The 15,996-nt window shown below is 40.5% G+C and overlaps 1 protein-coding gene across 1 annotated transcript in view; it reads right to left on the bottom strand.

Annotated features, from left to right (window-relative positions):
- Window positions 1-9,212: 9,212 nt before the first annotated feature.
- The window catches only part of LOC104952844 (contactin-associated protein-like 5), a gene marked incomplete at its 5' end in the record, with an annotated part of 13,889 nt that continues 7,105 nt past the window's right edge, over window positions 9,213-15,996 (bottom strand). Inside the window, 2 exons of the mRNA XM_010779757.1 lie at window positions 9,213-11,544; window positions 14,198-14,269. Coding sequence (XP_010778059.1) covers window positions 11,348-11,544; window positions 14,198-14,269 — 269 coding nt within the window. The remainder of the gene's footprint in view (window positions 11,545-14,197; window positions 14,270-15,996) is intronic.

Genomic DNA, 15,996 nt, shown 5'->3' with positions numbered 1-15,996 from the left:
ACGAGTGCGCTAGAATTTGAAAATACACAACCGGAAAAAATCTGCCACTTCCTTACAGAGCCCCTCCTCCAACACACACGAACGCGCACATGACCAATGAGGGCACGAGATAAGTTTGTGCACAGATGGAAGGCTGACAGCCAGGTAGGCCATCCAGTTATTTTAGCATGGCCGGCTCAGATGATTGGTCGTGCTTTTTACAGCACCACGGCTTCCACAGATGACATTTTTTTAATGTATTTATTGTCAAAGCATTTAATATATTCATTGCTATCGGGACGTGAAGAGCATTCCATGGAATATAACAAGAAGTGTTTCTGAAGTGAATTACCTACCACACCTTTAAGATAAAGACAATTATTTACGTGAAATCTGGATATACTTAAAAACTACGTGTAATATACTGTTGCAAAGTACTTCAAATAAAATAAAATATGTGCAGTGTCGTTATGGAGGTGGATGAGAGGAAGCTTTTAGGCAATACTAAAACATCTGTGAAAAATACAAATATCATGAACAGCTCCAACAAATATGATATTGAACTAGTTTAAACATGATCAGTTAAGTCGGTTAAAGAACACACACATAGAGTGTGTTTACATAATCACAAAAAGTTTTTATAAATGTGAGGAGGAGAGTAGAGAGGAACCACGGTGAGCGCAACCTCCTCTGGACAGAGCGTTCAATCACGACTGTTTTCTTTCCCTCCCTTAAACTTCAATTTGTCACTTTGTATGTGCAGAGAATTTCTCACTAATATCCACAACACTCCTGCATTTCGACGAGGGAGGGGTCAAGGTGGAGGTCAGTAAGAGGAGGTTGGATTAAACTGGGAATTCTGTTTTTAATCTCTACTTATCGATAGAAAAGACTCACCATGAGGCCTCCAAAATGATATTTCCTCACAAGTAAAGTGATTTTGTTCTGCCTTCACGACGCCTACATTGCGGAGAAATAAATGAAAACAGACGAAAAAGCTAACTCCGTACATCGGGGAAATTAGACTTTAGAAAATGCATTATTCATGATCCTTTCAGACTGGCTCGGAAACATTTATGTTGCCAAGTGAATACATTGCCCTTTTAAAGCATTAAAGCCGCTAATGATTCCTGCATCTCTTGACCATAATCTTCTTTACTCTGCTGTGGGTCTGACATAAATCCCACTGTCACAACAGGGGAAACCACGTGTTTACCTCTGAGTTATTTCCTGTGTAGCACGGCTTAAAAAACGGTTTCCCGAGCGTCTTATCGGGCACGAAAACACACAACAGATTGCACACTAATGCCGTCCATACACACCCTGTCAAAGCATCTTTGTCCCGCCGCCTGTCACCTGGATTAAAGCTAACTGAGGCTGAATTGAGCAATTGTACCGCTGCTGCTGCTGAGTGTCATTTTGGTGAAATGTCATGAAATTGGTGGAGCTATAAAAAATGAAATAAAAGCAGTTGAAGAGCGGCACGATGGCAACGAGAGCAGCAAATTGAAGATGGAAAAAAGGGGGGAGTAATTTGGGCCGGAATGAGATGGGGCTCCCCGCTGAGCAGAGACTAGCAAACAGAAACAGGAGGTTTCTCTAAATGTCAGCCTGTAGGTGTGTGTAAAGTGGGAGGTAAAGGAGACACTCGTGATATCCACTCTAATGGAGGCAGCTGATACCTGGAGGAAAAGGAAAGGCTTCCTGCTGGGATAATATACATGAGTGAAAACACAATCATCTTAAAAACTTGGAAGTGCGTCGGGCGCGTTGCATATCGCCTCGAGACCAAATCATTTAGGGGAACGTGTGAATTTAGGCATCTGGAAGCTTCTTTTCTGAATGACGTTACATTATAGCTGAGGGAGATGGTGCTTTAAATGAATGGAGGATGCTAACAGGAAAAAAACAAAACAGCACTTTCTCTAAGACACAGTAACATCTCGGCCGCCTGCTCTGACGAGTCTATTCATAATACTGAGAAACCTCTGCTTCTGAGACGGGTACTGCCATCGCCAACAAAAATGAACATCGTCGTTTGCAGTGCAATTTTGTAAAAAAACAAAACTGCAATCTCCAGGTTTATTAAGTTACGATAACTTAGCAAACACGACAGGCAATAAGGCTCTCATGCTGACTGCAGTGGGACTCAACCTTCCTATCCCCTGATTCGAAGTCCATCACAATATCCACTGAGCCACAGCCATCCATATCTCATCATGTCTCATGATTGGACTTGTATGTCTAACTGTTTATGAACAAATGAAATTAATTTATCTGAATGGTTGTCACATGACATCGGATTAAAGAGGGTGGGTGGAAGGTTTTTAGAAAAAGGAAGGACAGAGGAATCTACAAGGCGTTGAAAAGTCTGATTTTGCGTCCGCAGAGGAAACGTATCAGATGCTGTACAGTCGCACAGTTTAAGAGCACCTTGACTCTTCCCACCTCTGCTTCTTAAGGAGATAACAACGCTCTAATCTCTAATGGAAAAATAACCGGAAGAAACAGAGCTAATCTGTGGCTGAGAAATGGCAGCAGCGAAGGACAACTTTTTAAAAATGGCTGCCTGCAGACGATGTGTCCTTTTAAAGGATTATCCTCCCACTCAGCGCCTTCCTCTCCAAAACATGTCCAGCTTCCACAGAGCAGAGGAGTCCTGATACGTATCAGTCGTCACGGCCGAGCCACCTTACAGCCTCGCTATCCAAAAATAAATTGATTTTCTGAAAACAGGCAGTTTCCCCTCTGCGCGCTCTTATCGGGTGCAGAGCTGTGAGGAAGAGGAAGAGGAAGAGGCTGCAGGCCTTCGACACACCACCATTCGCATGGCCTCGAATATTATTACCAACTTTTGTTTCCAAAATATCTCACTCAAATCCTCCTGATAAGAGGGTAACAACTTAAATCTGATAAAGAGTAAAGACATCAGATCCTTTGGGGTTGATTTAATCTTCAGCACACATCTTGTTTATTTAAAGCAGCCCTATTGTTCTTATTCTCAGGATCATATCAGTATGTAGTGTCTCTACTTTAAAGAGTCCTCTCCTGCTGATGTTCAGGTGTATATCAGTATGTAGTGTCTCTACTTTAAAGAGTCCTCTCCTGCTGATGTTCAGGTGTATATCAGTATGTAGTGTCTCTACTTTAAAGAGTCCTCTCCTGCTGATGTTCAGGTGTATATCAGTATGTAGTGTCTCTACTTTAAAGAGTCCTCTCCTGCTGATGTTCAGGTGTATATCAGTATGTAGTGTCTCTACTTTAAAGAGTCCTCTCCTGCTGATGTTCAGGTGTATATCAGTATGTAGTGTCTCTACTTTAAAGAGTCCTCTCCTGCTGATGTTCAGGTGTATATCAGTATGTAGTGTCTCTACTTTAAAGAGTCCTCTCCTGCTGATGTTCAGGTGTATATCAGTATGTAGTGTCTCTACTGGGACATGTCTCCATGCTTTAATGTTCAAAAAGCTCTTTATTGTTCTCATACTGTCTGTGCTGCAGCACCTCTTTTCACCCTCTGTCTGAAACCAGAGCCCAGTCTGCTCTGATTGGTTAGCTGGCCGGCTCTGTTGTGATTGGTCAACCACTAAGAGTTGTCCCGCCCCTTAGCCTATCAAGTACAATGTGTTGGAGCGCTAGCCAATAGATTTTTTCGTTTACCAGGGTGTAAGATGAACCGGTTCCTTTCAGATTTGTAAACAATAATTCGGAAACGTGAAGCGGCAGAAAGGTATGATGACGGTGGACGGCGGATCCGACAAAACGGCAACACGGACTTTAAACGACCTTACTGTTGGTTTCTAACGGATGAGTGTGTTACTCCGACGATCTCTCTTGCTGCGCACACACCCTCCCCTTCCTGCTCCGTCTAAAATATATAGGGAGAATTGAATGGAGGCGCCAACTAACAGCGAACCACTGGCTGGGTGGGCGTTACCGTGAGTGACTACCGGTGTTTACATTTCTGGTTGTTACAACACAGTGATGTCACTATGTTCCGGAAGTAAACAAAGGAGTCCAATGGGGGCGATTCAACTGCAACAATCTTACAGGATGAACTATTTTAAATGTTTTAAATGTACGCTTTGTGACAAAAACTGAAAAATCAGAACAGAACAGAAATCCAAAATACCCTTTTTTTTTTACATTTGAAATACTTTCTACAGTCTGTTTCCTTATAAAGGCACAACATCCCCAATAAACACACATTTGATATGACTTGTCTTGGCTTAATCTAAGTAAAAAAGGTACGTTCCTGTCTCTGCCAACACCTAGAGTTAAATTAAATGTATTCGCAGCCTCTGCTCTGTGCTGCTGTTTCATTATCAGCTGAATGTGACCTGGCACCTCATGAGTTGCCTGAGCATCACTACACAGCACCACGCTGCAGAAAACCAGCAAATAACGGCACAGGGTTGCCAGCCCTGAGGTTATGATTTTAATAAAAGCACAAACTGTGATCCAAGGAATGAATGTGCACAGGTATTTTCACACAAGGACTCAACAGTTGAAATTACATCAAAATAGGTATTGCCCGTTGGAAACAGTTAAAATCGAAACTCAAATATGTAGAGATTTGATCAATTTAAGAACAGACTGATGAGTATTCTAAGATGCTGCAGTCCTGTCTTTCAGTGGAAAAGATAACACATCACGTTAATTGATTGTAATGAGCGGTTCAGCCGAGGCGTCTGTTTCAGATATTTCCTCAATTAACAAGAAGACACGTGAATGAAATGAAGTGTGTTCATCAGATCTGTGAACGAGGAGATGGTCGACCGACTCTCTCTTACATGCTGTAGGTGGGATAACTCTATAATTACTCATCTGATTGAATTCAGACTCCACAGCCGCTCAGATTATAAACGCTTGGTGGGCGGGATAATTACCATCAGCTCTGATCTGAGAGAAGAGATCTGTCGTCTCCAGCAGAGCGCAATAACAACACACGTACAGTCAGACTAGAAAGGCACTTTTATATAACTCTGCTAATGTGTGATGAGACGAGATGCTCTGATATCTCTACAGACAGAAGCCAACAGAAGGGCATCATGGACTAAACTCAAGTCAAATAAATAGACTTTCAGAGGACGACTGTTATATCTAAGGAGAGAAATACTGTTAGTCTCAATACTACCGAGTTGCCAACATTTAAATATAATATGTAAAGAATGCTTAATATTTTGTTTTTGAGAAATAAGCAGTTTTCCCCAGAGACATGTCAGAGAGTTTCCTCAGGGTGAATAAAAGAAACATCTCACCTTAAGGTCCATTTATGAGCTTCTCTGGAGCTCTCAATCACACCACGTGACCTTCAGCAGCAAAGGGAGATGGACATCAGTCATCCGTTTGACCAACTGGTGAATACAAACATGTATTAGAGTTCAACAGAAACTCATGGGACTATCGGATATCTTATAAACAATTTGCAATTTCTTATAATCATGACAAACTTGAACTCTTAGCAGAAGTTGTGTAGCGACAACAAAACATGGATATCCTCCTATAAGTTAATTATGTGAGCATATATATATATCTGTTTGATGCTGATGTCCTGCAAACACAACTGACTATGCATGATCACCACATCATGCACATTTATATACTCAAAGTGTCTGGTTAAAATCACAACATATCTTTCATCATCATCATCATCATCATCATCACCACAGCAGACCTTTCCTGCACGATCAGCTGCTCTCGTCTTCATGCAGGTCCCACTCTCACCTCTGTGATCTAAACAGACACGGCTGGATGCTGCAGTAATTACAGCTTTTCTTTACATGTCTGAGGAGGAGCTGCGTTGAATAATTACGGGATGCGAGTCATTAAAATGGGCAACATGCCAAGAGGAGGACGAAGGAGAAGCAAGTCAATCTAGTGAAGTGATGGAGGGAGAGGATGAAGGTCTCTGATCTCAGCGGGGCCCAAAGAGGCTCCAGTAGAGGATGAATTATTCATTGGAGGAGTGTTTCTGTGGTGATTCAGCATCTGCCAGCTGCATCGGGGTGAAACACTTCTATCCAGCGCCGGCTGTAACACCGCTGTAAAACAAATGGACAGTGTTGTGTATTCACTCCCTGGTGATAAACAGTAGACAAGCTGGATGAAAACAAGAAGGTTACTGACTCCGTGTTTTATCTGCCGGGTCTCACATCTCTCAGTCCTGAAGGGTCCATGCTTCTGTTTGCCCTGCTTAGAATATTTTGGGAAGATCTACAGTGTCAGCACCTTTTTTGAGCTTCTTTTGAAAGCAAACATGAGACTAAGTACAACTCAACAACTCCAACATGTATTGCCATTTAATTGTGTTCATGTTCCTCAGAAGATAAGTCCCGATTATTTGGGGGTTATTTATATTCAGTGCCAACATTAGATACAAAATATTATTGATTTTCTACTTTTTATTTATCCAGTTGGTTTGCCCAAACATGTTATTTTCACGAAATACAAACGTGTTTCTTTACAGCAGGGGTGTCAAACTCAAGGCCCGGGGGCCAAATCGGGCCCGCGACTTCATTTTCTATGGCCCCACAATAATATGTTTATTATACGGTTACATGCTACTTCACAGAAGCACGTTGCCCATAAACTACATGTCCCACAATGCATCTCAAATTTGACTTTTTTCTCAGAATTTGACATTTCTTCAAAATATGCACTTTTTCTCAGAATTAGATATTTTTTTCAAAATGTCACTTCTTTTTTTTTGTTTTTCCAGAATTTGGCTTTTCTTTTTAAATCATTTTGTCAAATGCTCACTGAAGAGACTTGCAATTATTTGCTCTAGACTTCTGCTTTCAGACGTACCGATCCAATAATAATCCAATGCATACATTATTTTATATTAAATATTTATATATGTATTTTTATATAGTCTTCAAGTTACAACCGGCCCTTTGAGTGCAACCATAATGCTGAGGTGGCCCGTGATGAAATTGAGTTTGACACCCCTGCTCTACAGTATAAGTAAAACAAAACAAATAAACATGCCTTAAATAAAGCGTTTTTTATATGAATGAAAAAACAAAAATACAATATTTGGTGCCTGCAGAATGAAGCACTTTGTAATACCTATTGTTTATTAAAACTGCTTTATAAATCAGGTCTGATTTGGATAATGGATATTTGCAGTGCTGCAAAAGCAACCATTTGTTTTGTTTTTTGTTCAGAGCATTCGATGTATTGATTGCTGTCGGGATTTTAAGAGAATTGAAACAGAAATAACAAAAAATGCTTCTGTACAGTAGTAAACTGCTGCCTGCCTAGCTTAATGACGAGGTGCAACATGTGTGTAGCGCTAATTAGCAAATGTTAGCATGTTAAACTAAGTTGTTGAACGTGGCTCAACCAGACACTAGAAAATGTGCATAAACATAAGCTGATAATTTTCCCTTCAAGAAAACACAACATGGCACATGGGATAAAAAGAGATGAACGTAAATATCTGCATGGAAACTTCTCCTCTGTTAGCATAACACTATCCAAAATAACTACAATCATTTACATCAGTACAAAGAATTCTGGATTTAAAAATAGTCGCAAAGCGAAAAGTTTTTTTTTCTGACAGTAAGAGATGCCACTGTCAAGCAGCATGAAATAGCGAGGAGCCCTGGCTGCACATTTGAACACTTAAATGTAGTTTTAAAAGGTGCAGCGTCATGTTTCGTGCAACTTCCACCACGCTGTGACTCAAGATAGAAATACAAAGTAGTGAGCTGCATATAATCCTGTGAGCTGCAGGACGGCCAAAGCAGAGGAAATGTGTGGCTTCAGCACATCAAAGGTTTTCCAGGCGTTAACCTAGAAGGATATGTTTGAGTTTTCTAAAAGGGAGCGAGTCCCAGTGGCATTTATCATCCTGCTCAACCGCATTGACTGTACTCTGAAGAGACTGAATATCCCCTTTAGCTGGCCCTTCTGCACTGAGTTTCTGAACGCGCTGAAGATATCAGTTTCACATCTCGTCTCTGATCAAAGAAAAGAATCAACAGGAATCCGTTGAATCACCTCGGGGCGTCTTGAGTGTTTAAACGGGCTAAGTGTCTTTTCACAGAGAGTCACTTCCTGTGCTCCTGCAGCCTCACAGCTTTACATATTTCCCTCATCTGCGCTCTGCAGAGTGCTAACAGCCATCAAAGGTGTCAGCGCTGACGGATGTGAATCCTCCCACACTGTGGATTTGAAAGGAGCAAATATAAAAGACGTAAACATATCTAAATTGTCCTGGTTGATATGTGTCATCTTCATTTCACAAAGAAACAAAAGGGATGAAATTAATAACAACACACGGGGGATTTCTTTTCACTCGGCTGCTGGCACGTCATCTCTCCATCCTTGCCATGTCGATGTGACCACAAGCTGGATCACAGGCACAATGCACGTGGGATTCCTCGGGTGAGTCATCTGGAAAGCACAACAACCTGAAGTTCTCTTTTAGAAAAGCATCATTTATTTATTTTCATCAAACAGGACTTTGTTGAAACAGTCAGAGTGTGGGTGGAATCTGGATATTTAATATTTAACATCACTGTTATTCACCAACACTACAGTTACACCGAACACACGTCAACCAGCGCACTGTGAGAGAGGAGGCACTGAAAAAACAACACAAGGTTAGGCTGTTATTCTGTAGTCATACAATATCATGGAAAGACCAAATAACACGTCCCTTTTTGTTGCCTTGAACCCAAATACTTTAGATATAAAGAAAGTCACAAATATATATTCTAATTGAAAAGAAAGCTCACTTGTTTCCCCCCAAAATCACAGTTGTTTTAAGCAAACGTTACTCCAACAGATGTACACTGTTCAGGAATGAATGTATCTCCACGTTGTGTTTAAAGCAGCAAACTGAAGCCTGAATAAAGGAACATCGTGTTTTTAAAATAGTTTATATACAATACTTGAGCTTTATGGAACAGATAATTAAGGTACATGAATCAAGTGTTGGACGCAGAGACACTATTTGTTAGAATGGGTAATTCCTTGTTATTTCTTTTGTTGGATTTGAGGACGGAAATGAAATGTCACCAGCCTCATCGACTCAAAGATTCAAGGCAAAATGAATTCATCCCCAGTCAAAGGACCAGGTCTGGAGGATTCACTAATATTGTGGAAGTTGACTGTTTTTCGGGAGGCTGTGGCGCAGTGGCTAGTGTGTTGGTGTTGGGATCAGGGGGGCACAGGTTCAAACCCCACTGCAGTCAGCATGTCGTTGTGTCCCTGAGACACAGTATTGAGTATGTAAGTCCCTTTGGATAAAAACGAGTTAACTTTGATGGATTTTGAAATGTTTGCTTTGCTGACCAGTAGCAGCTCGGAGGGAGAGTTGGGGAATCTGAAATCTAAAAAGCTGTCCTTTCTTATCTCTGTTTCCCTCCAGTTTGATTTAACCTTTGCTGAAACTGCTCCAACGAGAAATGGTTTACAGACTTATGAGAGTTCGTTTACAAAAACAGCTTTTTAGATGACAGTTTCCCATGTCAACTATATATTATTATTAAATGTTGTACGATCAGGAGAACAAAATGAAAAGGGGATGAAATGACGGAGAGTATAGAAATGGAGAGTTAGCGTTTAGCTTATCAATTACAGTATGTGATTAGTGATTAGTCCTAATGTCACCAAGCCTCCAAAGCAAACATATTTAATAAAAAAATCTGGAGGAATTGTTGCATAACTTATGTCTTTCTCTTTTAAAATGGAGGTATTTAAAATGCTAAGATGCATGAGCTAATAAGGAGGTTTTAATGTATAAATCTGACTGTGAATGTAATGTATTTTGGTGCTTAACATTGTTCGTTTTTTTGATAGTTCACTGTGACTATACATAACATGTTTATTTTCATGTTTGCACACATCACTCTAAAGTTGTTCTCAGTTAATTCTGTCTTAAAAGTCTACATTTTCCACCTTGGATCTTAATAAACTCTTTATCTGTGCTGTGTTTCTGTTGCAGTGCGCTCCAGGTGCTCAGTGTGCAGGATTATCTGAGTGTCAAGGTTACCTGTGGACTTCCTCTCCTCTCTAAATTGCTGCAGTGCAGTGTGCTGCTGCAGGAGGAAGGACATCGCTGCTTCCTCACCTCTGGGATCAAGACAACAATGTGTGGCCTCAGCTGTTGTGAGGTGGAACAAAAGAGAAACACAAAGAGATGAATAATGCACTTTGAAGTTTGGGCAACTTCTGTCGTTAAAATCCCATCTGTGCTTTGGGGTCTCAGAGAGAGGTGTGAGTTTGATGAGCAGCTGCTCCGCGTCCTCCCTCTATCAGTGTCTCTCTTTACACACGAGTTGAATTAACACATGGGGGGGTTTGCTCCATTTTGAAGTGTAAATATCAGGCTGTTTTCATCGTGTTCAGCCTGACACTTTCTATTGGATTATCTAGTCACAATCCAGCTGTCAGAGCGCAGCAGATTAGCATCTCAGAAACACATTAGCTGTCTCTGTGTGCAGGGAAAGAGGTGACGGAGCACCACAGAGCTATAGAGTCTGTCAGCGTTAAAAGCTTCAGAGGCATCTAGAGAGCGGGGAGAGGACGCTCCCAGCAGGCGGAACACAGCAAGGAAGAGAACACTTTAAAACAACCTGTACAACTACAATTCATTATGGATGTACCTCTCTTCCATGCTGTTTCTTCAATGGGAAATGTTGTTAAAAGGGAAAGAAAATGAGTTTAAGAGAACGAGTGAAAACATAAAGTGGAAAATAATTCCTCCTGCTTAAAAAGTCTTCAAATCTCTCGACAAGTAGCTGCCAGACTGCAGAGTGCCATTTTGACTTTGAAGGCGCCACTTGTTAACACCAAAATCTGTGATAGCAAGATGTTGCTGGAGGAAAATCTTTTTTTAATTCAGGCGCTGAATGGGGTTAGAAAATCATCAAAAAACGTCCCGGTGTTTGGTGGGTGTTTGCAGGCTGCTGCAGGCATGCCATTTCGCTCCCGATGCACCACAACAAGACATTAAAACCACAGAAGCAATCTCCTTAACTTCCTCATTACGAGTCAAACCTTTCCAATCAAGCTAACATCCATTTCTTATCCTAATAGAAACGTGCATCAGCCACGACGCCCTGATTCACGGAAATAAAGTTGGGTTTAAATACTGTAAATTATATATATATTCGATCATGTGCAACCTTTTCGAAAGGACATTAATTGGCCATCACTTTCACATTTAGATTTTTGAATATTTACAAGAGTATAAACACATATTAAGTCCAGCACTGTTGCCTGTGTGTATCAGTCTCTACAATATGTACAGAGAGAGAAACATCTGTGGGAATTGTTCCTTTTTTCTGCCTTCCAGTGGAGTCTCTGAGCGTCTCTGAGTGCAGAGCAGAGTCCCGGGTCATCAGGCCGTCGCTCAGATGAAATACTCCTTTGGGTTTTCAGAGGAGACGTTCTGGGGGTCCGTCTGGTTGTTGAAATGGAAGTCCTGGCTGTCTTCCTGTTTGACTCCCTTCACTTCCTGGTTCCGGTACGTCTCTTTTCTCCGGTAGAGGAATCTGGCCGTTATCGCCAGGACGGTCACAACCACGAAGATCACCACCGCTATGACCCCTGCAGGGAAGAGGACATTTTAAGATGTAATAAACTGAGATATCACACTATTCACTTTTTAAATTCCCCTTTAAGTTTTATCCCACAGACCATTAGATTGTTTAAATCCTGAGCTCTGTAAAGTGTCTTCACATTCATTTGTTTGAGCAACACATCTGAGTTATGATCAGAATAAGTTGTATGTTTGATCCTACTCTATTTTTCACAGCCTCAGCTTATTACGACCCAGAGTCACGTTTTAAAGTGTAGCACCTCTAGTGGTCGTGTAAGAAACAACATGCTCCCGTTGATTGCAAACGCTCCGGAGGGTCGTTTATTCACAAATAACCCTCTCTGGAAAATCCTAAAATAGTTTGGCCATTAAAATGCTTTTTGATTAGATCCCTAGCGAGAAGTGTATATTATACTTTTAGAATTCACGTCCAATGGATGTGTAGGATCTATAGTTTGATAGATATCACAAGGAGGATTTGAGGTCTCGCCAGGAGAACGTGTACTACGTCTTTCCCCTATTCATTTCTATTGTCGGCAGCGTCCATGTAAAGTTGGCGTCAACCCTCACGGGGTAAAAACTGTTTTTCCGGTCTCGAAGTTTTCATTATAAAAACGGAAGTAATCCCCTCACTGTCAAATGATCACACAGTGATATCTGCATTACTCATCCACTAAAAAACATCAGTTTATCCTTATTAATTGAGTGAGTTTCTGAAGACACTACACTACTCAGAATCCTCAGCTATCGTTTGTGACTCCAACATTCGCTTTGCTGTACAGACCCTGTGATTATTCCTCAAGCTCTGTGATGTCGGAGTGGCAGTGCGACAAGGTTACGCCGAGCGTCAAACAGCTCTTTGAAATGGAATGCAACCACGGCAGACTCGAACGGGTCCAGCCTCATAGTGTCTGTGCTCACTCCATTGTGTCATTTGCACAATTTTCTTGCATTATTTATGCACTTCCTTTTGGTCTTCAATATATCGTATGCTGCACTGTTAGAAGAGCAAGGTACTTAGTGGCCCTGTTATGCTTTTTAGGGTTTTCCCTCTCCTGTAGTGTGTTGTATAGGTTTCTGTGCATGTCAATGGTCTGCAAAGGTTAAAATCCCAAAGTTCCCTCCAGAAGGAGTGAAAAGAGGTGCCGCAGGCAGTATGAGATAAATAAAGAGCTTTTTGAACATTAAAGCACAGAGACACGTCACAGCTGAGGAACAGAATGCAAATGAGAACCTGGAAATGAGCAGAACAGGGCCCCACCAACTACGCTGTTGATATTGTAAATAGGACAATAAAGCCTTTACTTTTGAAACTACCTCAAAATTAGAGCAAAACGTCTGCATATCCCCCCCCCCCTTCCACTGCCATTTAACTTCCTAATGCCTTGAATATCTTGCTAATCTCACTCTTGAGTGCATTAAACATCATTTTTTATATTTTTCAATGTTTCAGGTTATTCTGCTCCGTTGAGCACAATTGGGAACATGAGAGCAGGTTTCATTTAATTGGAATTTGAAAATATGACGGAAATCAATTTAATACGATATTACTTTATAAAGAGACCATTTTTCTTTCTTTTAAGATAACAGCAGTGTAGTTTTCCCATCAGCAAGTCATCCCTGCATTGGTTTAATTAGGTGAGCAGACACAGTCAGGTCAGTTCAATGGACACTTTCAAATGGCTTTTCTCTGAGTATCACCTTTTAATATCTACACGATGATAGATCAAACCTTTTCTGTGCTCACTTTGAATCAATCCGTGCTGGCAGAGCAACACAGTTTTAAATAGTTTTGAATGGACTCTTGCTCGTCACTTTACTCTTTCTTACAGCTCAGCATGTGTTCACAGTGAAGGAAAGTCTAGGTGTGACTTTGAGTCTTTCTAACTACAGAAAATGTGCATCAAACGAATCGTTGAATATCAATATTTGATAGATTAAAATCATTATGAATCACTGACTTCAGAGCACAGATAGACCTTGCTTTGTATGATTGTGTGCCTTGATTATATTATATTTGAATTTTTTTAGCATCTTAGCCGTACAATATCTGCATCTTCTTATCGCTGAATCATTGTGCCTGATGTCTTTATGGAGAAGGTGGTAAGACAACAATTTGGAGGAGAGGAAGTGCATCTTTGTCAGAGGGCTAGGTAAGAGTGTGGCTACAGTAGTCAACATGTGAGAAGAATTTACTAAACTTAATTCCTTTCCATGTATAATTAATGAAAGCAATTCTATTAATCTTTTTGGGGTTTCCTTTTCCTGTAGTGTGTGTTTCTGTGAATGTAAATGGTCAGCAAAGTCTAAAATAAAGACCTTTTTGAACATTAAAGCATGAAAGCATGTCACAGTAGAGACACAGAATACAATTATGAACCCTGAACATTAGCATAATAGGGCCCCTTTAACACCAGTGTTTAAACCAACCCGGGACATGGGATGGTTTGAGCACATACATTTTAATATCCCTTCAATCTGTCACAAAAGAAGTAAATTCCATTTATTTATTTAAAAGTAATGCAAATCGCCAGCTTGCCCCTCTAACATCCTGTGCATGAGCCTGGTCAATAAAGTACCAAAGAACAAGGATAGGGATTTCAATAAAACAAGGTAAAACCGGTTCCTGTTGCAGCAAAATATGGAGAAAAGGTTCAGTACCTCCAATCAGAGCAGAGTCAGTCCGCATGGCATTGACTAAAGGTTGACCTGAACCCACTGACCCAGACTGGTCTACAGCAGAGGAAGAAGACAGAGAAGATATTTTAAAAAAGGACACCAAGAAAGAGAAAAAGAAGATGTCAAAGAGTGAGAAAGAAATGCAGACATGATATGAAGGAGAGTAAAGAGACATGAGGGAACATTAAAGAATACATGGATCAGAACAGAAAAAGGAAACAGATAAAGCATCATCATTCAAAGTAGATGACTGGAGGAGAACCAGCACAGAGGAAACAAGAGAAAGCTCTCCCCTCGGAGCAAATAATGAAAGCATTGATCTCTCTGTCATAACTGTGGGATTATTGAGCCTCTTATATTAGCTGGAACAGCATGCAGTAATAACACAAAGACACGGAGAGACAGCAGGAGATGCCTAACTATATATATAGATAACAATCAAAGCAAAAAGACGGAAACAGAGTTTGAAAACTTCTGACGTAATGTCATCATAAAAGCCTTGAAGAGCCGTTAACTACTGTACGGTGGATAACAACGTCAGTGTTAAGATATAAGATAATATTCTTGTTTTCATTGATACTGTGGGAGCAGTGTAGGGCACGGTAGGGACTCAATGTTATTTTCTTTTATAATCTGTTGTGGTACTTGTTTTGTACCTGCTAGGATTAACTAGATTTGCAGGATTTTAGATATTAGTAGTTTAGAAGGCTATAAGTAAACATACAAAGCTGATCTTACTTTTGATACATCATGTGACATTAGATTAAGTGCCCTGAAAACTGCGAACAAAAACTCAAACCTCATTAGTATCCAAACCCTCACGTTTAAAACACATGTGTTCAAAATATGATATTGAATGAACCTAACCATGTGCTCCTCTATGGAGCTATTTCAGGGTCATACGTTTTGATCATTCAAAAAAATGCAATTTATTTGAAAGTTGAAGTTTTTATCCTGAACTTTGAAAAATACTATGATGTATTCAAAATAAAAATAAGTATTTGAAATCATTTTTCAGGTTGAATATTATTTTGATTCAGTTCAGCAATTCTTTTTGAATAAAATATTTATTTTCAGATTTCACTTTTATACATATTTTGATATTTGAATCTGTTAGAAAAATATCACTCGACACCAGGTTGAGAATCAATGATCAGTTAACTAATTTATTCTTGCAAGAAGGAGCAGAGTTAAATCACATACAAAGGATATGGGTTAACTCACACACATGAGGTATGTTGCTCAACTGAGCAGCAAAAAACATCAGGCTTATATAGTCCAAAACACGGAGATAACAACAAAGTCGTAAATCGAGGTGGCGCTAATATCAGCCGCGGGTGTCGGAAAGTTGGGTCATACTGCGATGGGTCATCTGTGACGTCTTCTAGGAAGAGTCACGTACTTCCTTCACGTCTTCATACCACCACTTCCTACTCCCCTAGATAAAACAACCTGAACCTTCCATCCATCCATAATATCAATTCCAATGTGCTTAAGTTCCATTCTTCCTTCGCATCAACACACCCACTATCGCGCCGCCGACCTCAACTACTACCTAAATCTCACGTCATAAAACTCCTGACAGGTCTTGTCATTTCAACCCTCTTTTGACAAAAGAGGTGAGAAACGAACAACAACGCGTACCTAATAGTACACCACCGAGCGACCCGCACACACTACTGGAACCGTCGATAGAACACTATCCTCCTCCCGGGTCGTCAACAGTCCAACAACCTCCATAAATACTCTTCTGCTGAACGACAGCAGGATTATAGATTAAA

Source organism: Notothenia coriiceps, unplaced genomic scaffold (assembly GCF_000735185.1).
Source record: "Notothenia coriiceps isolate Sejong01 unplaced genomic scaffold, NC01 NC01_scaffold00020627, whole genome shotgun sequence".
NCBI classification, from domain to species: Eukaryota; Metazoa; Chordata; class Actinopteri; order Perciformes; family Nototheniidae; genus Notothenia; species Notothenia coriiceps.
The sequence above is the reverse complement of the archived record's forward strand: the minus strand, read 5'-3'. Positions and strand labels throughout refer to the sequence as shown.